The sequence below is a fragment of the Danio rerio genome, chromosome 19 (assembly GCF_049306965.1).
Source record: "Danio rerio strain Tuebingen ecotype United States chromosome 19, GRCz12tu, whole genome shotgun sequence".
Lineage (NCBI taxonomy): Eukaryota > Metazoa > Chordata > Actinopteri > Cypriniformes > Danionidae > Danio > Danio rerio.
In genome coordinates, this window is record NC_133194.1 from 24,650,001 (window position 1) to 24,673,334 (window position 23,334).

At 34.8% G+C, this 23,334-nt stretch overlaps 1 protein-coding gene across 2 annotated transcripts in view; it reads left to right on the top strand.

The window, feature by feature from the left end:
• The window catches only part of nfatc1 (nuclear factor of activated T cells 1), an 88,916-nt gene that overhangs the window by 27,926 nt on the left and 37,656 nt on the right, over positions 1-23,334 (top strand). For both annotated transcript variants that reach the window (XM_073931000.1, NM_001045159.1), the window contains 1 exon segment: positions 21,567-21,622. In XM_073931000.1, the coding sequence (XP_073787101.1) occupies positions 21,567-21,622 (56 nt within the window).

Sequence of the window (23,334 nt, forward strand, 5' to 3'; positions counted from 1 at the left end):
TTCTCATATGAGTCAGCAATATTACTGAAATTAATTTAAAAACTGAATAAATATTAATTTACACACTTACATACAGTTAAAGTCAGAATTATTAGCCCCCCTTAGAATTTTTTTCCTTTTTTAAATATTTCCCAAATGATGTTCAACAGAGCTATGCAAGTTTCATAGTATGTCTGATAATATTTTTTTTTTCTTCTGGAGAAAGTATTTGTTTTATTTCAGCTACAATAAAAGCAGTTTTTAATTTTTTAAAAACCATTTTATTAGCCCCTTTCAGCTATATATTTTTTCCAAAGCCTAATTACCCTAACCTGCCTAGTTAACCTAATTAACCTAGTTAAGCCTTCAAATGTCACTTTAAGCTGTAAAGAAGTGTCTTGAAAAATATCTAGTCAAATATTATTTACTGTCATCATGGCAAAAATAAAATAAATCAGTTTTTAGAAATGAGTTATTAAAACTATTGTGTTTAGAAATGTGTTAAAAATGTTTCTCTTCGTTAAACAGAAATTGGAAAAATTAAATAATAAACAGGGGGGCTAATAATTCTGACTTCAGTACAGAGTATTGAGTACAGAGTACATACAGAGTCTCAATGATGGGCTAAAAATCTGCAGAAATCCAGTGGAGATTTCATGTGAGCCTAGTTATTACCCAATTTATTTAATGATTGTCATAAGTATATATACATACTGGATTGTAAAATATGGTGCTACCAAGAATATAACTCATGCTCATGCAAGTGTATGATACCTCTTTCATCAAATATCAAAATGATAAAAAGCTAAATTCCAACAAACTTCAGAAGCCATACGATTGCAGTTGTGTGAGTACTGACTCAAAACCCAGATAAGTGGCCAAGATATACTTCAACAATTTATTTACCTTTGTGTTCCATGGAATAAAGAAAGTCATACGGGTTTGGAAAAAACCTGAGAGTGATTAAATAATGAAAGCATTTTCTTCCTAAATGAACTCCTTTAAGCATATCATATGAACGTTTCTGCAAGCTGATCAACATCATCATAAGTGTTCATGAAAAGGTGTTGAAATAAATGTGAGGTCTGCAGTGTTGTGCAGTCCCTCTCTGCGGGTTCAGTCTCGAAGGGAAGGCTTGTTTTTGTTATGAGTAAAGAGGGGGCTCCCACAACGTGACTCACACACAGGGAATCCCTCTGTCTCTCTCTCTCTCTCTTTCTGACCATTGCTTTCTCTCTGCTGCAACGTGACTTTGTGCACTCTTTTCCCATCTGTTCTTGGAGCGTTTCTTAAATGGAAAATCAGAGACAGTAACTTAAATGCAAAGGGAGAGAAAAACAGCAAGACTGAAAGTAAGAAAGAGGTTGAGGGAAAGCATTTAAGACCATATACACTACTGAAGCAAAGCTCAAAAATCTAATTATTTCAGCTTATTCAGGCGAATAGAAAAATGTATGTCAGACTTTAAATTTTGACAAAGTTATGGCTTTATTTAAGCATTATCTAATTTGATTACTACCTGCATTGTTTTAAAGAGATTTTATCTTAAAATAGTACTATTCTTATGGTGTTTCTGGGTTACTGTAAATCAAATTATGCATGTTTCTGACTGAGTACTTTTAGAAGGGCCACTTTTTTCTCCTGAGTAGTATTTAGAACAGATTTGGAACTTTTGAGGTGCTTTCACATCTGTGGTTCAGTTCATTTAGTCTGGACCAAGGGCAACAAATAGGACATTGTAGCATTTTTCTGCTATTTTGGGACATTTTCATATTACACTGATTGCTTTGGTCCAAACCTGCTGAAAAGAGCCAAAATGCAGTCATGTGACAAAATCCACATCACTCATTAGCCAGATGTTATTGAACGAATTTCCTAAACTGCTTTTTGATTGGTCAGAATTAACAGGAAAATGCCAATGAAACTCCTGCAAGTAAACAAACCGGCAGACACAAAGTGTTGCTTTTTACTATGGAGGGACGACTGCACTGGCTGATTGTATCTCTGGTCATAGTAAACTATATAGTTTGTATATATCACTTTAGACATCTATACATTTCGAGAATGAAGCACAGCTACACATTAAAACAATGTTTTAATGCATTGCAAATAGCGAAGGCGCATCGCAAGTCACTTTAGGAGGAGGCGTGAATTAATTTTGATAAACTGCAACATGGTCATCTTCCAGAAATATTACCATCGATCAATCATGCAATGTTTTTCCCTCTCTCTTTCACCTACCCAACCTAACTTTACCAAGAGGCAAAACAAACTCTAGTGCGATTCAGCCAAGCTAAATAAGGCAGGTGTGAAACACTCGCACTACATTTTTTTGGTAGGGCAAGTAATGGTCCTTACACTTGAGTTTGATTTCCCTTTCCTTTTTACTCTTTTTCCACCATTGTTTATTCCCATTTTATTCCCATTTTTTTTTCCACAAATTGTTGAAAATCACTAAGGGCGTACTCACACCATGCTGTCCGAACTGTGCCCAGGCCCATTTCCCGATTCATTTGAGAAGTGAGAGTGCTCTGAATCGGTTCAGTTGGCCTCATCTGTCCTGGTTGGAAAAGGTGTGTCAGAGCGCAGTTCACTTTGGCTTTGGCACAGTACGCTTGTAGTGTGAGTGCCTGAGCCCAAAACCCGAAAAGACGAAAGACGTGACGTCACTTTCAGGGCACTGTTTCATATGGATTTATTAATCATTCTTACTTTTCAATGAACGCAAACTGTCGTAGATTATTAAAGATGCAAACCCCTCACTGCACGACAGCTGCACCTTCAGGAAACCTCCCAATATCTACAGCACGAAGACGTTTATGTTAATTTATGAGCGTCAAAAGTGGTGGATATGTTCGGCAACGTGTTTAACTGTGTGTCACTGCATCCCAAAAGACTAAAAATAAAACAAAACAATATAACTGAAGCAATCTCCACTGTGCTGAGCGAGAGCGCTTCTCTTCCTATTAAACTAAACAGTCACATCTTCGATGATGTAGGCGTGCTCAGGTCCAGTAGGTAAAAATGCAATGTGAGTGCCGGCCGAGGGGGAGAGGGGACAATCGTGCTTTGGCATGATTCAGGGCAACTGTATCTAATGTGAGTGCGCCCTAAAATACCACATCCTACCTACAGTACACAAATGTTTGTTGAATGATGTATGCATGGACAAGATGATCCAAAGTTGTGTATTGTAATAAGTCGGCAGTGAGTTTATGTGTTATTTGTTTTATATTTATATATATATATATATATATATATATATATATATATATATATATATATATATATATATATATATATATATATAAAATATATAAAAAAAAATATATATATATATATATATATTTTTTTTTTTGTTTTTTGTTTTTTTGCAGTTCTTTTTACTAATGAGCCTGAGGCATACAGATTTCACAATGGATAAAATCATTATAGCAATGGTTCCTCAGCTTCTAAATACTCTATTGTATTTAAAAGCTTAGTGCACAGGTACTGTATACAGTTGAAGTCAGAATTATTAGCCCCTCTTTAATTTTCTTTTTTGTTTGTTTGTTTTTTTAAATATTTCCCAAATTATGTTTAACAGAGCAAGGAAATTTTCACAGTATGTCTGATAATATTTTTACTCCTGGAGAAAGTCTTATTTTGTTTATTTCAGCTAGAATAAAAGCAGTTATTAATTTTTAAAATCCATTTTAAGAACAAAATTGTTAGCCCCTTTTAGCTATTTTTTTAATAGTCTACAGAACAAACCATCATTATACAGTAACTTGCCTAATTATCCTATCCTACCTAGGTAATCTAATTAACCTAGTTAAGCCTTTGAATGTTACTTTAAGCTGTATAAAAGTATCATGAAAATATCTAGTAAAAATAATGTACTGTCTTCATGGCAAAGATAAAATAAATTAGAGATGAGTTATTAAAACTATTGTATTTTTGGGTGACTAATAATTCAGGGGGGCTAATAATTCTGACTTCAACCATACTTTAAAAAAAAAGAGTCTGCTGAAATGATCTGGGCACCATCCACCTCCATGTCATCTGTGATTAATGCAGTGTGTGTATGTTACTAAGTTGAGTTCCCTGTCTAGTCTAGACATCACAGCACAATCAGACACCTCAAAATCTTCATTTTGGCACACGCCGATGACTAAAGATAAGACATCTCCTTTTCTTTCTTTGTAGACGTGGACTGAGAGGAAGAGAGATGAATTGCTCAACTGTAAAGTTCTTTGAATTGGCACCCTTAGATGCATATCACGGTTGATATTGTTGGAAAGCGTATGGTGTCAGCGGTGGAGCGGCTTGTTGACTTTGTATGCAAATTCGTAACAACAGAACTTAATGATGTTTTTGGTGTCTGTATTTGGCCATGATCTATGGTGGTTCCTCTTCGATTTTGAAAAATTTTCCATTGACTGTGGCTGTGTGTTTGTGTATGCGCTCCTCTTGGCCCAGATGTGTTACAGTTAATGTGTGTGTGTGTGTGTGTGTGTGTGTGTGGGTGGGTGTGTTACGGAACAGTGGGGATTCCTAACAGAAGGGAAAATAGAAGGCACTCAAAAAAAGAGCGAAAGAAAGAAGCAGACACAAAGAAACTCCCTCATGAGAGAGGAGCGTTTTCACATCTGGACTCACTGGACTTCACTGCCTGCCCAGCTGCAAAACCACTTAAAATTCTTTTTCTTCTCTTTCTTTGTGCATTGGTCTGTGAGTGAATATGATAATGCTGCGGTACCAGTAGCATCTCATTTTTAGCCATTAGATGAAGTTATCCAGGTACAGACCTGCACTGTATGTGTGAGTCAGTCTCCATTAGAGCAGTTGAGGTAGTCTGCATACAGGGGCGGCTCCAGACAACTCAGGTGAATACTGCCCCATAAAAAAATCCTTTTTAAACAAAATTCTTTGTGTTTAATCATGTGGTGAACAGCTTAAATACACATTTTTGAATACATCAGCCTCATGCTGTATGTTAGACAAGCATACTAATCTGAATTCAGTTCTATTATTGATTAAACCTTTCTCATATTTTTGTAATTAGGTGAATTAGTGCAACATAATGGAGCAGTAAATGTTGCCTAGTCATTGCGCCACTCCAGCTGCATTCCGAAGCTCAAAAAGTCATAATAAACTGTATATTTCTTTAGATGTGTTGCCTAGCAATGTTTATTAACTGGTTAAGGCGGACATGTAGGATTTTCTAATGCTATCTTAGTGTGAAAAGTGCCATACAAATAAACGTGAAATGAACTGAACTGAATTTAATTTAATTGAACCATCTGGTAATAAACAAACAACTAATTATGTCTTATTGTGTGGCTTATTTGAAGTAATAATGAGCGTTATATTTTATTTTGTATGTGCCTGTATAATTTTTCTCAAAATGAATGTCACAAATTGTTTGAATTGTTAATTTATGCTGTGGAAATGCACAAAAATCTTGCAAAATGTTTATTGTTTTGATCTCAAGAGCTATTGGACTCACAAAATCCTGGATTGGCTGAATAATTTTAATGTTTAGCTAAATATTTTTGAACATTTTTTAGATTTTTTAGTTGAAATTGATGAAAATTGATTTTGGATGCCTGAAATAGCTTGCAATTATGGCCTCCGATTGAACAATTTCCTTGAAAGCCACTTTAAGACATGATCAAACTGCCACAATAACAATCAATTACAATTCCCTTCCTAAAATCTCAAGTATATATGCAGTTTTATCACAAGTCTAACTTAAAAGATGTCTCATAAGTGTATTGTCCAAATGTAAAACAAATTACTCTTATAGGCCATTTCTTTTTATTGAATCAATCATAAAAAAATATTTAGCTGGCTTATTAATTACTCAGGCTTATTTCTGACTGAATCTCCAGTAATTTTGCTAAATTGATCTCAAAATGAATTTTGCTAAAGGGCTTTTGAACAAACTGAATTCAACCAAATTCTGAATTCAAACCATTCAGTGACTGTCATAAAGGGTATCATTCACCGTGTACTAGTGTAAAAAACAGTATAATTTGCAGAAAAAAATGGTAATTAACTCCATTAGCTATGTTAAATAATTCTTTCATTTGAAGTGGTTTAAAGTTTTGGCTATTTTTAAATAACAAACAAAACTATTTCCAACTTGGTAGGTGTCATTTTAGGTTTATGTAAACTAGAGCTGCACAATATATTGTTTTAGCATTATTCATCATTTGCATGTGTTTTGATGCCTGTGATTGTACAATTAATTGTACCATTTATAACTTGCTTTTATTCAATGATTTTTAATTGTATTATTCAGTTAATGTACTTGAATACTTTTACACTCAGAAAACGATAAAACGATTGGCATTATAACTTGCATTATAAATTCTTTCCAAATAGAGATATTCAAGTCATCTGGTGAAATTGTATTCATATCGCAAAATAAAAACAATATCGCAATGCTAGGGTGACGCGGTGGCACAGTAGGTAGTGCTGTTGCCTCACAGCAAGAAGGTTGCTAGTTCGAGCCTCGGCTGGGTCAGTTGCCATTTTTTGTGTGGAGTTTGGATGTTTTCCCCGTGTTCACATGGGTTTCCTCCAGGTGCTCTATTTTCCCCCACAGTCCAAAGACATGCGGTACAGGTGAATTGGTTAGTTATTTGTCCGTAGTGTATGTGTGTGAATGAGTGTGTATGGATGTTTCCCAGAATTAGGTTGCAGTTGGAAGGGCATCTGCTGTTTAAAACATATGCTGGATAAGTTGGCGGTTAAATCTACTGTGGTGTCAGCAGATTTAACTGAAAAGAAAATAAATGAATGAATGAATGAATGCATGAATATTGCAATGCTAGATTTTTCAAATATTGTGCAGCCCTAATATAAACCATCATAGGCATAGTATTATCAAAGCAAAAAGCAGAACAATATTAGATACTATTTTTTGCTACTAGTTATTTGCTAGTAAAAGTATTTATTTAATCAAAAATTCACTTAATGTGTGGAGCTAATAATAATCTGAATTTAAATTGTGTTCATTTGAATTATTGACAATTGTAATTTAATAAATCTGAATTTTTATATGCCTTAAACATTTTTGAATTGTAATTTCTTAATATAAATTTGAATTTTATAACTTAAAAATGGAACATCTGAAATGTAAGACAACTGAATTTTTCAAGGCTAAATTTTTTTATAGACATATTTTCTAACTGTTTTTCTTGTTCTGAATTCATAGACTGCAGATATTCGGTTAGTAAAAATACAAATTCAAAATGTCAAGATGAAGAAATTCAGAACATCAAATTCAATATCCTAAAATTCAAAACCAGAAATTCAGATTGTGAAATTCAGATTCAGCAGAGAGTAGGTCATGGGCCATCAATAGCACTTAACCAATGAGGTTAACAAGAAATTTCTAAGCGAGTCATTCATAGTGAGTCATTTCATTCATTTATAAATGAGTTTGAAAGTACGTCAATAAAAACTTCTGCTTTGAAAAATTTAATTGTCCTGAATTTCAGATGTTCAATATTCAAGTTTTGAAATTCAAATGAAGAAATTCTAATTCAAAATAACTTTTAACTGCATAAAAAAAAAATCAGATTTATTAAATTACGATTGTCAATTATTTAAATTAACTCAATTTAAATTCAGATTTTTTTGGCATATTATTAGCTCCATATGAATGCCTCCTCAATTTTAAGTCACTTTGGACAAAAGCGTCTCCTAAATGACTACATGTAAATGTAATAATAGAACTTATTTTGCTTTTCAGTTTATGATATGTGGGTTTTTGTTTTGTTTTCTCTTGTATTTTTGTTTTGTTTTGTATTTTTGTTTTATTTTAGCATTTTACCATCCACATGACAACAATCTAAGAAGTTGTATAGATCTATCACCAAAGTAATAGTGATGCTCGCCTTTACAGCTACAGCTAATAACATTGCAATAATAAGTTGCAAGTCATTTCTTCAAGCTCTCTCTGTAAGATGAGTTTGTTCGTAAATGAAAATCTCATGCGGGCGTCCGCCTTTCACACTTTAGAACAATAACCTCCGTGTGAAGGAGCCCTGAGGTTTGGCTCGTCCTCGGCAACAATGGCGCGCTCTCACAAACAAACCAATTCGCAGCCACAAGCCTCAGGGAATCCCTGCATTGTCTCCTCATTAAGGAGCAAAAAAAAACTATATATATATATATATATATATATATATATATATATTAGACATTTATAAACAGACCATCCACAACAATGGCCTGGCAGAATGTGCCGCGTTTTATTGTTTTTTCATTTTAAGAGCAATAAAAATGGATCTTTTTTCGAGCACGTTGTAGCATTTTAACGTGGCATAGAAGAGCCTGAAGACTCCACAGCTGCTGTTCGTTAGCACGTTTTGGAAAACTGGCTCTGCTGTGCATCTGCAATTAGGGTCATCCCAGCCTGAGCTCCCCTTTCTCTCTCATGCCATACGCTGATCCCTTTTTGCCCAGAGGAGGAGGGGGAGTCGCTCTCAACTGCAGCTCCTGGAGGACAAGGGAGTCTATTCAGAACGCTGTGGTGAGCAGGTCTGCTTTGCCGCATCTGTGTGTGTTTACTGTACAACAGTCTGAGGGAGGCTTTTGGACGAGAATTACTACCACCACCACCACCCAGCTCCCCAAATGCCTACTACCCCGACCGCCTGGGGCACTAAGATTTCTTTCTTTGTGGCCCACCCTAATCAACAACACAACAGCGCTTTTGATTCAGAACTGGGCTTAAAGGAAGTTTGGCAAGTACAAGCTTATCCAGAAAACGTTTCTTGAATTTTGATGTTAGTTTTGGAGGGGTATTTGCAGGGCAAGCATCACTAGATAAGTTGGTAATACTTTGTACATACATACAACTTAAAATCACAGCTAATAATTTTAGGTTATGAACATATATATATATATATATATATATATATATATATATATATATATATATATATATATATATATATATATATATATATATATATATATATATATATATATATATATATATATATATATATATATATATATGCACTCACTGGATACTTTTTTAGGTACACCTTACTTTTGCCTTCAGAACTTCCTTAATCCTTTGTGGCATAGATTCAACAATCGTCTGGAAATATTCCTCAGAGATTTTGGTCAGTTGCTGCAGATTTTTCAGCTGCACATTCATGATGCAAATCTCCCGTTTCACCACATCCCAAAGGTTCTCTATTGGATTAAGATCTGGGGACTGTGGAGGTCATTTGAGTGCAGTGAACTCATTGTCATGTTCTAGAAACCAGTCTGAGAGGATTGGCGCTTTATGACATGGCACGTTATCCTGCTGGAAGTTACCATCAGAAGATGGGTACACTGTAGTCATAAAAAGATTGACATGGTCAGCAACAATACTCAGGAAGTCTGTGGCATTGACATGATGCCAAATTGGTACTAATGGGAACAAAGTGTGCTAAGAAAATATCCTCCACAACATTACACCACCAGCACCAGCCTGAACTGTTGATACAAGGCAGGATGTAACAATGATTTCATGTTCTTGATGCCAAATTCTGACCCTACCATCCGAATGTTTCAGCAGAAATTGAGAATCATCAGACCAGGCAACATTTTTTCCAATTTTCTATTGTCCAATTTTGGTGAGCCTGTGGGAATTGTAGCCTCAGTTTCCTGTTCTTAGCTGACAGGAGTGGCACCTGGTGTGGTTTTCTGCTGCTGTAGCCCATCAACTTCACTGTTCAACGTGTTGTGCGTTCAGAGATGCTCTTCTGCATACTTGGCTATAACGAGTGATTTTTTAAGTTACTGTTGCCTTTTTATCAGCTCGGACCAGTCTGACTGTTCTCTTCTGACCTTTGTCATTAACAAGGCATTTGCACCAACAGAACTGTCTCTCACTGGATATTTTGTCTTTTTTGAACCATTCTCTGTAAACCCTACAAATGGTTGTGCATGAAAATCCCAGTAGATCAGCAGTTTCTAAAATACTCAGCCATGCCACATTCAAAGTCAATTAAATCACCTTTTTTTCCCCATTCTGATGCTCAGTTTGAACTGCAGCAGATCGTCTTGACCATGTCTACATGCCTAAATGCATTAAGTTGCGGCTATGTGATTTGCTGATTAGAAATTTGCGATAACAAGGAGTTGGACAGGTGTACCTAATAAAGTGGCCTGTGAGTGTGTGTATATATAATGTATTCCACAAAAAGAAGACTTTTGCTGCAAACATTTTTTTATTGAATTACAATTCTTAAGTTTTTTTTTGTGTCCAGTATATTTTATGTTATATTAATGTTCTCAGAATGTTATTTAAAACATTATTAGCACGTCATCTAAAATATTAGTGTTGTCAAACATTTCTCTAACATTCTATGAGTAAATTGTTTTTGTGGAAGGTTCTTAGAATGTTCGAAGCATCTAGTATTTGTAGATTATTTTATAAGGTTATTTTTTTGGTTATGGTTGAATGTTTTAGTCTTGAATTTAATTAATGAATTCAATTAAATTGAAAAGCTCTTTGAGCATCTCATGCAATCTCTTGCTCACTGACATGTATGAGTCACGGACACATGCACATTCTTGTATCTTCATATTTCCCTATTTTTCTCCCCCACCCCTCCATCCCTATTAGTCAACCTATATTTCTGTCTGTAGGTTTTGCAAACATTAACCAGTGAAATTTAAAAAGACTTAGTCTCTCTATTGGATCCGTCAGTTAAACAATTCCCATGATATAAAAGTTCAGTGCACTTTGAAACATCTCTACTTGGTTTAAAATGCAGGGTGAAAACTGGTTGTTTGAATCAATATAGCATTTTCCTTTATCAAGAAATTTCATTATCATTAAATTCTCATTTTTGTGAGTAGAGAAGAGTGTCTTAGAATAGCCCTTGCCATCTAGTCAAACTCAATACTGGCTTAAAGGAATAGTTCATACAAACTAGGATAGAGATGGCTCACACCATAGTAATTGTTGTTTCTACTATGGATTTTAATGGTTACAGGTTTCCCAACATTCTCCAAAATATATACTTTTGTAAACACAAAACTAAAACTGTATTGGAACAAGTGAAGGGTGAGTAAATTAGCTTTTTTTTGATGAACTATCCCTTTAAGAAGCCTTTGCATAGCATGGTGTCTTTTCTAACATGAGATTTTGGCCAAATGACAGAAACAAAACTGCTGAGTGTGTAATCTGACGGAAAGATGATGAATTCCTCAGATGCAGTTGTTCTAAAGGATGAAAGACATAATTAAAAGAGTTAAAATATACAGTTACTTTCCTAAAAAGTTGCAGTTTTGGACATTGTGCTTTCCTGAACAGAGTTTTTTTTTTCATTGAATGATACATTTTTTAACAAGCAGGCTCCATCATTGCGATAAAGTCTCATTATCAGCTGTGACTCGCAAGATATTTATAGTCTTGAAAAGGACAAAACTTGAAACTATTAAAACTGATCCAAATCTTCAAACGTTCTCTTTATTTGGTGTGAAGGCATAAAGCACTGCGCGGTTAACACACTTAACACAACCTATCTATTCATTGCTAAAAAATGTGATTTCCATGTGTTTTTTTTCCATGCCAATCAAAGGATAATAGGTCCCTTTTACATGCTTAAAATTAATCTGTGACAGAATAAAATTATAATAATGAATCATTTTCCTGAACATCAGAACAATGAACTGATCAAAAGAAAAACGAAAGTGCCAGCAATCTTTGCCAACACCAGCCTACTCTGCAGTGTGCATGTGCATTTGGTGACGTCATAATAACTGATTGTATGGAGCACATTAAAACTTGGGCTTTGTTTGTAAATCAGTTTAAAAGATACCACAAACGTTTTAAAATCGCAGACCACTCTGAAATTAAACTTTGTCCACCCCAAACCGGATCTAATTCAAACACCCAATTCGAATGTTATCATTCTATTGAATGGATATGGGCCAGTAGGGGTCTCCAGGTCCAGATCTGTTTTTTCATTACTGTGACAGTTGGGTTTAGGATTGGGGTAGGGGTAAACAGTAATAAAAATACAATTAATGCAAAATTTTATACATAATATAAATAATTCTCATTAACTTCCAGCCACAGCCGTATGTGATCTATAGCTGATTAAACATGTGGATGGATGGTAACAGCCTTCTGTGCCTACTAGTAGGCGCAGAAGGCCCCAAGTGGGTCATATCTTTCTGCTGATAACCACTGATAATGACCATTCAATCCAGTGATAACATTTGAATTGACTAAATTCAAAAGAGTCAAAAGTAGAAAAATATTAACAAATTTAGATTCTTGCAATGGCAATTCGACATTTGCGATTCCAATTAAATGAATCGCCCTGCCCTATAACAAACTGAGCTGAGAAAACGTCCTAATTAATTTGACAACGCAGATGCTTGAAAATTCTCACAACACATGCAAGTACAGAACCTCACTGTTATGTTATTTTAATGTTCTATAACTCACAGTTGGTTTGAGAGTAACTTTTGATAATGGCATTAAATTAAGTTAAATTTAATGCATATTGTGCATTTTTATCAGATTGTTAGCACAAAAAAAAGGAACCGTATTTTTCCACAACCTGGCAACACTGATATGGTTGTTCATCATGGAGCTCATTCACTGTACATAATAACTTTGAAATGATCTTCAAACTAACTATGAAAATTGCAGTGACATGAGTGTTAGTAAATTCTGTATAATCACCAGTTTAATGCCAAATAAGTCTAATTATTTGTCTCCCCATCCATATTGGCCCAGTACTATCAAATTCAAAGCAGTTAAATTTATAGTTAAAGGAAATAACAATAAAGATTTCAGATTTACTATAAGGAAAATCAGTGCCATGGGGGTTTGTAAATAATGACATGATGTCTTCTTTTTGGTGAACTGGACTTTTAAGCATTCAGATTAAGTCTAAATCATTGCATAATCTGCAGTTTTTATTAATTAATAATTATGTTTTAGTTTTTTTTTTACCTGGCAAACAAATAAAAATATTTGTAATGTCTTTGTATTTCACTAATGCACTGCATTTTTTAGATACACAGAGAAATGCATAACGTCATGCTGAAAAACACTTTAGCAATTTTTTTAACACCTTTACAAGCATCTGCAAGATTTTTACAGACAAAAACCGCATGTAAAATCTAGTTGGAATTTAGTATCTGAAATATGTCAGGTTGACCTTGGCCCAGGTTTTTTTTATTTTTTTTTTATTTTTTTTTTTATTAGTAATAGACTTGTTTGCTTCTTTCTGAGCAAGTACTCTGTAATGACGTGGTCAAGGTAAGGCAGAGTCTTAGAGGATTTTCTGAGCACCTTGTCGAGATGAAGTGCATCATGTCCTCATCAGCTCTCCAGTGAAAAACAGGCAGGTATTACACTCATATGGCTCAATCAGAGTGAAAATGAAGCCTCTTATGACCACAGGCTCCGCCGTCCCACACTAGCACTTAAGGCCTTGCTGCTGGAGGAAAGACTCCGAGAAATGGTTTCACCTCAGCAGAGATTAGAAGAGCGATTGAAAAAAAAAAAAAAGCCAGATTGAGGATGTTTGTTATTTGGGGATGCAGTGACTAATCGAAACAAATCTAATTCTCCTCTCAGTAGGCCACGTTATAAAGCTTTATTAATTGGATTAGATTCAAAATTGGCTACTCTGTTGATTAAAGCACTGCTAAACATTGTGCAAATTAACTATACGCTACCTGGCAAAAGTCTTGTCGCCTATCCAAATTTAGGAAAAACAAATAACAACTTGACTTCTTGTTGATCATTTGGTTTTAGAAGTGACTTATATGAAAGGCTTCTAGATTACCTTTATTTAGCCAAAATATAATATGATCATGCCTAGATTTTTAATGATTTAATTAGAACAGTAAGTAAGTAAATGTACATTATAGAATATAAAGTTATGGTACAGTGAGAAAATATTAATATTGTGTATGACTCCCATGAGCTTGGATGACTGCATTCATACATCTCTGCAATGACTCAAATAACTTCATAATAAAGTCATCTGGAATGTCAAAGAAAGCATTCTTGCAGGATTCCTAGAGTTCATCAAGATTCTGTGGATTAATCTTCAGTGCCTCCTCCTTCATCTTACCCCAGACATGCTCAATAATGTTTTTGTCTGGTAACTGGGCTGGCCATACTTGGAGCACTTTGACCTTCTTTGCTTTCAGGAACTTCAAATCAAATCAAATCACTTTTATTGTTACATCAGCAGCAGCACGTGAGTGAATGAATGATGAATGATGAGTGAAAAGCTTAGGTGCTGGCTCCAGACAGTGCAGAACTTTACTATACAACAATTTAATGTGGATGCTGAAGAGAATGAGCGATATACTGCTGAAGAATTTGCCCTCTCCTGTGGTTTGTAATGTAATTTTGCTGCACAAATGTCTTGATAACTCAGGCTGTTGATGTTGTCATTCACTCTGCAGATCTCTTGCATGCCCCCATACTGAATGTAACCCCAAACCATGATTTTTTTCTTCACCAAACTTGACTGATTTTGTGTGAGAATCTTGGGTCCATGCGGGTTCCAATAGGTCTTCAGCAGTATTTGTGATGATTGAGATGCAGTTCAACAGATGATTCATTGGAAAAATCTACCTTCTGCCACTTTTCCAAATGATGAACTAGAAGTCAAGTTATTATTTGTTGCTTTTACAACTGGGATCAACAACAAGGTTTTTGTTAAGTAAAAGTGACTTTCCAGTCATATTGTATTCGGTCTAAAAACAAAAGAATCATTAAAATGTTTACATTTAGTTTGTTTTTAATGGAGTGTGTTTCCACCATAGAGAATCTAAGGTAATTGCTACTTTTTAGTTTTTTTTTTTTTTTGTTTGTTTGTTTGTTTTTGCTCACTTATTTTTTACTATTTGGATTGTTTCTCACTAATTATTTCCTTTTTGTGTTATAATTTGGAAATAAATAAATAAATAATCAATTGTCAGAATTACAATTCTAGCTTGCTTTCTTAGGACTGTGAATATAAATCCCTTAATAATGAGGAAAAAAGAAGTTATAAATTTTAAAAAGTCACAAATAGTAATCATTTTAAGAAAAAAATCATTATTGGTGAGTTAAAAGTGGTAATTATATATTATAAATTTGTCTTAGCACATGGTATTTATGGGTTTCCATAGTTTATTTAAAATCTATAATAAAACTAATATGTAGTATAAATAATAAACATTTAATATTTCATATTTGAGTCCTTATTTATACACATATCGAAGCTTTTTAAAAACAATTTCCATAAAGAACTGCTATCTTAGGCCATACCATAACTTCTTGATTTAGTGGCCATTTATATTGATTTGTAACATCTCAGTTGTACATTTTAGTGTGATTTGCACATTCCTAGATAAGAGGGGGGGGGATTTGGCGACAATATCTTATGGTTTCATGTGTATGGAGTTGTATGCTTTTTTTTTTGTCAATACATAAAGTTAGACTTTTTCTGACTATTACTTAAAATAGCTACATTATCTTGTGAGACTAATCTGCAATGTCTACCATATATAGCACAATTTGTCAAAAAACAACAAAAATACTTTTCAATGTAGTTGTTGCTTGCGGTTGTACGCTACAAAGAACTGAGGTTGAGAGAAAAGTCTAGAGTAGAGATCTGAAAAAAGGTTCATTATAGCAGTATGACATTATGCTGGTCTACCGCAGATCTTGCCCTCTCCACCATCCATAATTTGGGGCCCTATCCAAGAGGTGACGTCACCCGAAAGACTTTGTATTGTGGTAATGTCGTATCAATGATGGAGACAGACAGTGATTTTGGTCAATTTGGTCTTTTCTTAAGTAATGTTTTGTTTATTTAAAGCCTTTCCAACGTATTTTTCTTTTTTTTTTTTCTTTTTTTTAAACTTTTGATAATAGCTTTTAATAGTTTGTGGCCTGTATGATGTTTAATACATTTCTAAAAGTCTCTTCAGCTCACCAAGGATGCAGTTTTTTTTACAGTAAAAGTAACATGAACATATTATTAACATTTATGGTTTTGTGTTTTAATGTATTTTATAATGTAACTTACTCCTGTGATGACAATTAGAATTTGCAGCATTAATATTTCAGTCTTATTTGTCAAATGATTCTTCAGAAATGCATTAAATATGCTTTGTTTTTTTCTCATGAAATTTTTCTTAAATGTTGAAAAGTATTTTTGTGAAATACATGATGAATGAATGGTAAAATACTATCTGTTCTGCACAACAAATTTAATTTGAAATGGAAATGTTTTCTAGTGTTAACATCATGCCTTCAAACAGCACCGCTTATTCACTGCGTCAGGATTGCCTTCTAAGGTTCAAGTCCTTTATTAAATGAAGAAAAGATTCACGCAGTTTCTCTTATCACAGCAAATTCCATTTTCACTGTTGATATTTGGCGCCAGATAATTAGGAAGTGATGACTTTTTTTTTGCTTTGACACGTTGGATGGAAACACTGCTTCATTTGCAAATCTTTTATGCAATAATCCAGTTTTGTGCATAAAGTTAATTTGCATTTTTGGGTGAAAACATAGCTTTTGAGTGGGGTTCTTTAATGTGCAATTTCTCCCCAGACAATAAATTTCTCATTCCATATGGCTCAGTCAAAGGAACAACATCCAAAACAACAACAGTAGCCCACAGTGGCTTTGACTAAACATTTGATGTAAAACATGAGGAAATGCACAAGTTTTATATTTTAAGAGTATTTATTTTTAAATTAGACACAAGCATATCTACTTTAAAAGGACAGAAACGTCCTCGAGCTTGTTTGAAAGATTTGTCTGTCAGCATTTGAATGCTGTGTCAATACATTGACGGATCAGTTAATAGATGCTGCTTTCAAACAATCCAGTGGCTGCGTAAGCACTCTCCTAAAACGGTGATCATTAGAGCCAGTCACAGTCTGTTGTGCAAACATTGTCAAGCCGACTGCACCGACATTTACAACCCAGGCTTATTCTGAAAACATAGTCCCGTGGATGTTTCTGGAGACTGCAAAATATGTCCCGGGAGTTACGAATTTTTTCAGTTTTTGTTTTCGCGAATCCACAAGAGGCTGCTGTGTGCACTTTTTTCTATCTCAAATGTCTCTCATGAGTACTGTTCGTGTCCACGCTGTTCTCGCTTAAACCCACCAGAGGCTGATGTAGACCGAATGAATGACTGAATGATTGACTGGTTAATCGACTGACCCACCCTCTTCTGTCCCTAAACCTAACCAATTTTACAGATTGACCTGCCCACCCACTTACAGTACTTCCCTAAACCCAACCGCCTGTTTACAAAAGCCATCCAGAAAAACTAAAGCTCTCGGATTTTACCACATTCTCAATCTGTTGTTCACTCGCTCGTTTTATATTTTGGATTCTGTTTTGTCTTACCTGATTTCTGGAACTGCTCTTCCCTGGACTCAAACTCGGTCGTCATCTTGGTCAACTCTTCTCTGCGTCACAGGTCTGCCAATGTACACAACGAGCTAACTGGACAAACTGGTTGCAGTGGGAAAGCCCTCCATATAGAGGTAAACGGTTAGCTGGTAAGCAACAAAAGGAATGGCATCATACCGCCTTGTAGCTTTCACTTAAAATAATGAAATGCAGCCATACGTACCTCCGGCTACTCACGGTCTCTAGAAACTTCCACAGGACTATGGTTTTAGAATGAGCCTGTGTTTGACATATTGCACAGAAGTACTCACAGAAACCAGAGTTCGATTCCCAGCTTAAGGTCCTTTGCTGATCCATCCTCTCTCTGCTCCCAATGCTTTCCTATCTAAAATCCCATGTCCTATATCATAATAAAGATGAAAACCCCTAAAAAAAAACTATGTCCAATCAACTTGGCCAATCTATTCTGCTCTGAAAAATATTTGAAGTAGAGTACAGGTCTTTAGAAGAGTAAAACAAAAAAATGCTAAAAAGAGACAAATAAATTAAATAAACGTGCCACTTTGGCATGAAGGAATCATTTGAACCATATTATAATTGCCTGCTGACTCTGTGGTGCTAATTTCGTGGAATTGATCTGAATAAAGAGATAGAGAGAGAAGGAGACAGTGAGAATGGAGGTTCCCTCTAGCATCGCATTACCTTCCAGCAGTAATGACAGACCGTTCCACCACTTCACAGACCGCAGCACGGCTAGCCAGGGATGCCCTCACTGTCTGCCCGCGAAACTAGACCCCACTATCTAAGCTTTCCTCTAAAACGCAATCAAAACAGTCTCCGCATTCCATCTTTAAAGTCTGAATAATATGTGTCTGGAAGAATTTTCAAAACCTCTAATGGAAAACAATCCTGGTCGCCAGATTCAACGCAATCAGACGTTCCCCCAGTATTGTTAGCGCTCCTCTAAATCTGACGGTACATCATCCGTTCACCTCATCCATTGCGTGAGACTTCGAAAAGTCATCCGTCTCGAAACTCGACAAGCAATTTGTCTGACTTGAAGCTTGAGACCTCATATAAATATTTCACAGAGGTGAGAACAATACATTTGATCTTTCTCAGCGGCATAAATAAAACACTCAATGTCTAGGAATACAGTCTTCAGGGTCTGCTGGAGCGTATTTGTCATCGAAAATGATCATGGAAAACCAATACAGCCTTTTCCACCGCATTCTGCTTAAACCCAGGAGCATCGTCAATGTGAAATGTATGATAGCAATATGCAATTATGTAAAATATATGACAGCGGACGAGCCAATGGAAAGTTTAAAGAGATGCGCTGACTATTGTTCCGCATGAAATGAGAAGAATTTCAGCTCTTGCTTAGACACAGTGATGCTTTGTGTTTTGGTGTGTGTGCGTCTGTGGTTGGCGCTGCTGTGACCAAAACTACCCTGCGGTTTTCTCCTGCTTTTACGGCCTGAGTAAAAACGTATTTTCAGTGATGTCTTAACTAAAAATAGTAAACGAGACCTTAATATGTCTTTTGTTCCCAAACGTTTTTTGTGTGGGAAAGCCTGTTTGCGTCGACAAACCGAATGCTGAAAATAGTTAAATCAAACTTTTTTTTTCCCTCGTTATAATGAGGAGAAAACAAGGCAGAGATTGGAGATGGAGAGAAGGGACCGATGAGAGTCTGTGACGCTCTTTAGCCAAACAGCCGCTGCTCATTATCTGAAGCACAGTTTACCAGGCCTTTTATTGGACCCTTCAGACACTATTTGTCATGAGTTGCGAGATTCCACAAGGGGCTGATGTAAGCGGCTGGTCCCCTATAGCAAAAGCACGTCACGCACACACACACACACACACACACACACACACACACACACACACACACACACACACACACACACACACACACACACACAAACTTCTTGGCTCTGGTAAGATCATTAGGATTGCATCAGCCCCCCATCTGCCCAAACGGGTCAGAGGCAGACAGGACATGATGTAATCTTGAGACTGACTGCAGTATGGCGATAGCTCTCCAAACACTTGGAGATTTCTGCTGCTTTAATGTGGTTGTGTACGACAGTGCGGCTGGTTTGGCCTCAGGAATCAGGATTTTGCATTGGAGTGGTTGCTTAACTCAACAATTTTAGGGTCATTGAGTAGCTGTAGTTTTTTTTATTTTTTTTTATCTTGAATTAATTTACATTTCTTAAAAGTTACAGCCAAAATAAATGTTTGTAACCTTAATAAATATTACATTATATCTGATAAAGATTATGCAGTGTTGATTGTTCAATATCTGTACCTAAATAACTTTTATCTTTGCTGTTTTATTTATCTACACTGTAAAAAAAATCCTATCAATTAGTCTTGACGGCATGTGTTTTTAGTTCATTGTAACTTATTTAACTAAGTTAATCATGTTCTAATTTAATTTTATAAGTTATGCAAGCTGTTTTAAGCAAGTTTAACATAGCATGAGTTCAATGGACTCATATAGTACGTTTAATTAGAATTAGTTTTTATATGTTTGTCAATTTTATTTTATTTTATAGTTTTAGTTAATTTTTGTATTTAAATGCGCTGAATATTGAAAGTAGTATAATAAATATTTTCCTTCAAAGTATTTCCATTCAAAATATAAAAGAAGTTATTATCATTATTATTTCAATAATAATATAAATAATACACACAGTTGAAATCAGAATTATTAAACTCACGTTGAATTCCCCAAATGATGTTTAACAGAGCAAGTAATTAAATGTTACTTTAAGCTGTATAGAAGTGTCCTGAAAAATATCTGGCAAAATATTATTTACTGTCATTATGACAAAGATGCAGTGAATCAGTTATTGTAATTGAGTTATTAAAACTATTATGTTTAGAAATATGTTGAAAAAATCTTCTCTCCATTCAACAGAAATTGGGGAAAAAAATTAACAAGGGGGCTAATAATTCAGACTCAACTGTATACAATACATGCTGAAAACTTGTTAAACCAAATAAAAATTTATTATGCACGCATGTATTTATTACAACTAAATGCACACTGCAAAAATATTTTTTCTTTGAGTTTGGCTTGTTTATGTTATAAATATTTTTTTAAAATGTTCTTGAATCAAGAATCAATTGTTAGCAAAATAATCTTATTTCAAAGCAAAACTAAGATTTACTTTGCTTAACTCATTGGCAGATTATTTAACTTTTTTAAGGCAAAATTCACTTTATTTTTGCTTATTATTTCTGAAAACAAAACAATGTTTTTTGCTTGTCTGAAAAAATGCTTCTTGATTTTAGAATTTGTAGATATCTGGACTAGAAATAAGACAATAGAAAAGCATTTTTTGTAGTGAATTTTCTAAGAGCCAGATTCAGCCAGTGATTAACACACAAATTGCTCGCATACCCATTTTTCTCTAGTTTCTAAAAAAAAAAAAAAAAACATGAAAAAATTTGGAAGTTGATGCTATTGAATCAGCCAATTTTACAGCATAAAACATCCAAATCGACCTTGGAATATCGAGCTAGGAATATCGATCACTGCATCACTAGTCCAAATCGTGACAAACAGTTGGAGCCCGTATTATTACCCCTAACCCTAACCCTATCCCACCCCCCGCATATATCTTGTCCCTAAATTCTGTTAAACGAAAACACTCTAAACTAAGGTTTGATTAGTTAATATTATTATTAAAATCCAAATCCATGCTTGTTAACATTAGCTAATGCACCATGAGTTGACATTAACTAACAATGAACAACTGTATTTTCATTAACTAAGATTAGCAAAGATGAATAAAAACTGTAATAAATGTATTGTTCAATATTTGTTCTTGTTAGAAAATGCATTAACTAACATTACATAATACAACCTTATTTCCCAGTACTGGGTTGCAGCTGGAAAGGCATCCACCGCGTACATAAGCTGGAATTGATGGCGGTCCACACCGTTTTGGCGACCCCTGATAAAAAAGGGATGAAGCTGAAGAAAAATGAATTAATAAATTGATAAATGCAACCTTATTGTAAAGTGTGACCAAATGTACACAATATTTTGGGGTTTCTGAATTGAAGCTCCCTCTGTGATATATCCTTTACCATATGTGAAGTGATTTTTAATAAACCGCTATAAATTTACGCTCCTTTTTAAATTTATTTTTTGCAGATGGCCATCACATATGGGAAATGGAGGCTAAAGTCAACAGAGAATCATCCAAATCTGTAAGTCCAACCTTTCTCTTTTTCCCCCACAAAGGAACAAGATGTAATCTGCAATCAATTTAAACTATAGATATATATGCGTAACTATATAACAAAAAAGAGTTTAGTGTTTTATTGTTGTGTTTGAGGAAAACAGGTTGTTTTTTTGTCTTTAAAGCGGATATAATGCACCCATGGAGCCCTACTCTCTGCTCTCTGGAGGGAACGCACACACATACACACACAACACTTGCACAAGCAAACCTGCTGCTTGTTTTCTCTATGGAAGATTCTTTCAGCGAGAGCTCAGGGACCACAGTTTAGACTCTGGGATTAGACAGTGTTTGTGTGCGAAACACTGCACCTGCTCCCCATACTACACACACACACTTGTTAGGTAGCACATGTCTGTCTGCAGAGCTCAGACTGTTGGAAAAGACCCATTCTGAAGGCCTTAAAGGGATAGTTCACCCTAAAATGAACATTTACTGATCATTACTCACTCTCATTGCAAAAAACACTTTACTTATTTAGAGATTTTGTCTTGTTTATGTTCTAGTTAGGACTGCACAATATCGCAATGTGTGCAACTGCAATAGTCACATCGCAGAATCTTCGATGTTGAGTTCAGATTATGGTCAGTGCTTAATTTTGCTTAATTGGAAAATGTCAGATATTTGTGTTTTGCGTTCTGGTATTTATTTTAATAGATCAAACATTAACATGTGCGTAATAAATACCTACACTTGCGCGCACACACGCATGATGCTCCTCAACAATATTTTTAGCCAATCAGCTTTCTTATGTTCACAGTCACTCTCATTGGTTGGTGATAAATTGTTTTGCGCAGTGAGCAACGAAAATAAATAACGACATAGTGGCCTACCTAAATAATATTTGTATTTTCTAAATGTTAAAGAGGCAAGCATATTTTAGCTTTTAAAACCACAAGTAAATCTGATAATGAGCCTGTTAAAAAAAAGATCCCGAGAAGATGAAATTGCGTGAATAGATCAGGATAGCGGGAGACAGAAGCAAAACGATCTTAAGTCAGCCAGAAAACAAGACATAAAAGGTAACTGTGGGCTCTTTTTGAAGGGTAGACTGATTGAGTCATTAAATTATTATTTTTCACTTAGCACATAATAGTGAGATCAACTGAATAGAGATTGTTTATACATTTTATGTTAGGTACATGTTTTTATTATCCAAGACTGACCTATGGCACTTTATATGGCACAAAAAAATTAAAAGTGATGCTCTTTGCGCTATCACCGTTTAAATGACGTCATGTTCCAGGAAAACTGAAATTGTTTGGTGGTTGTCGGTCATGATAACGTTTATTTCTTGGTTTTATTCCAGGAATTATTCATTTACAAATTAAGCACTTATTATAATAGATCATAATCAATGCAGAGCTGAATTATAATAGAGTAAAAATGGTAGAAAAATTGACTCACTATTTTCAAACATTTATGAGTTTCCTTTTTACAGGTATGTTGACCACAAAAAAAAAGACATTTTAATAACTCATAAAAATTTGAAACAAGTGAAGTGTGAGTAAATTTTAACTTTTGGGTAAACTATCTCTTTGAAACCTATAACTGTGTGAAAATCTTAACATTTAAAACATCCGGCCAAAAGAAACTTTAGTGTTGGTAACTTTAATAAAGATTACATAATATACAATAAAAACTATACAGTGTTGATTGTTTAATATATGTATCTGAATA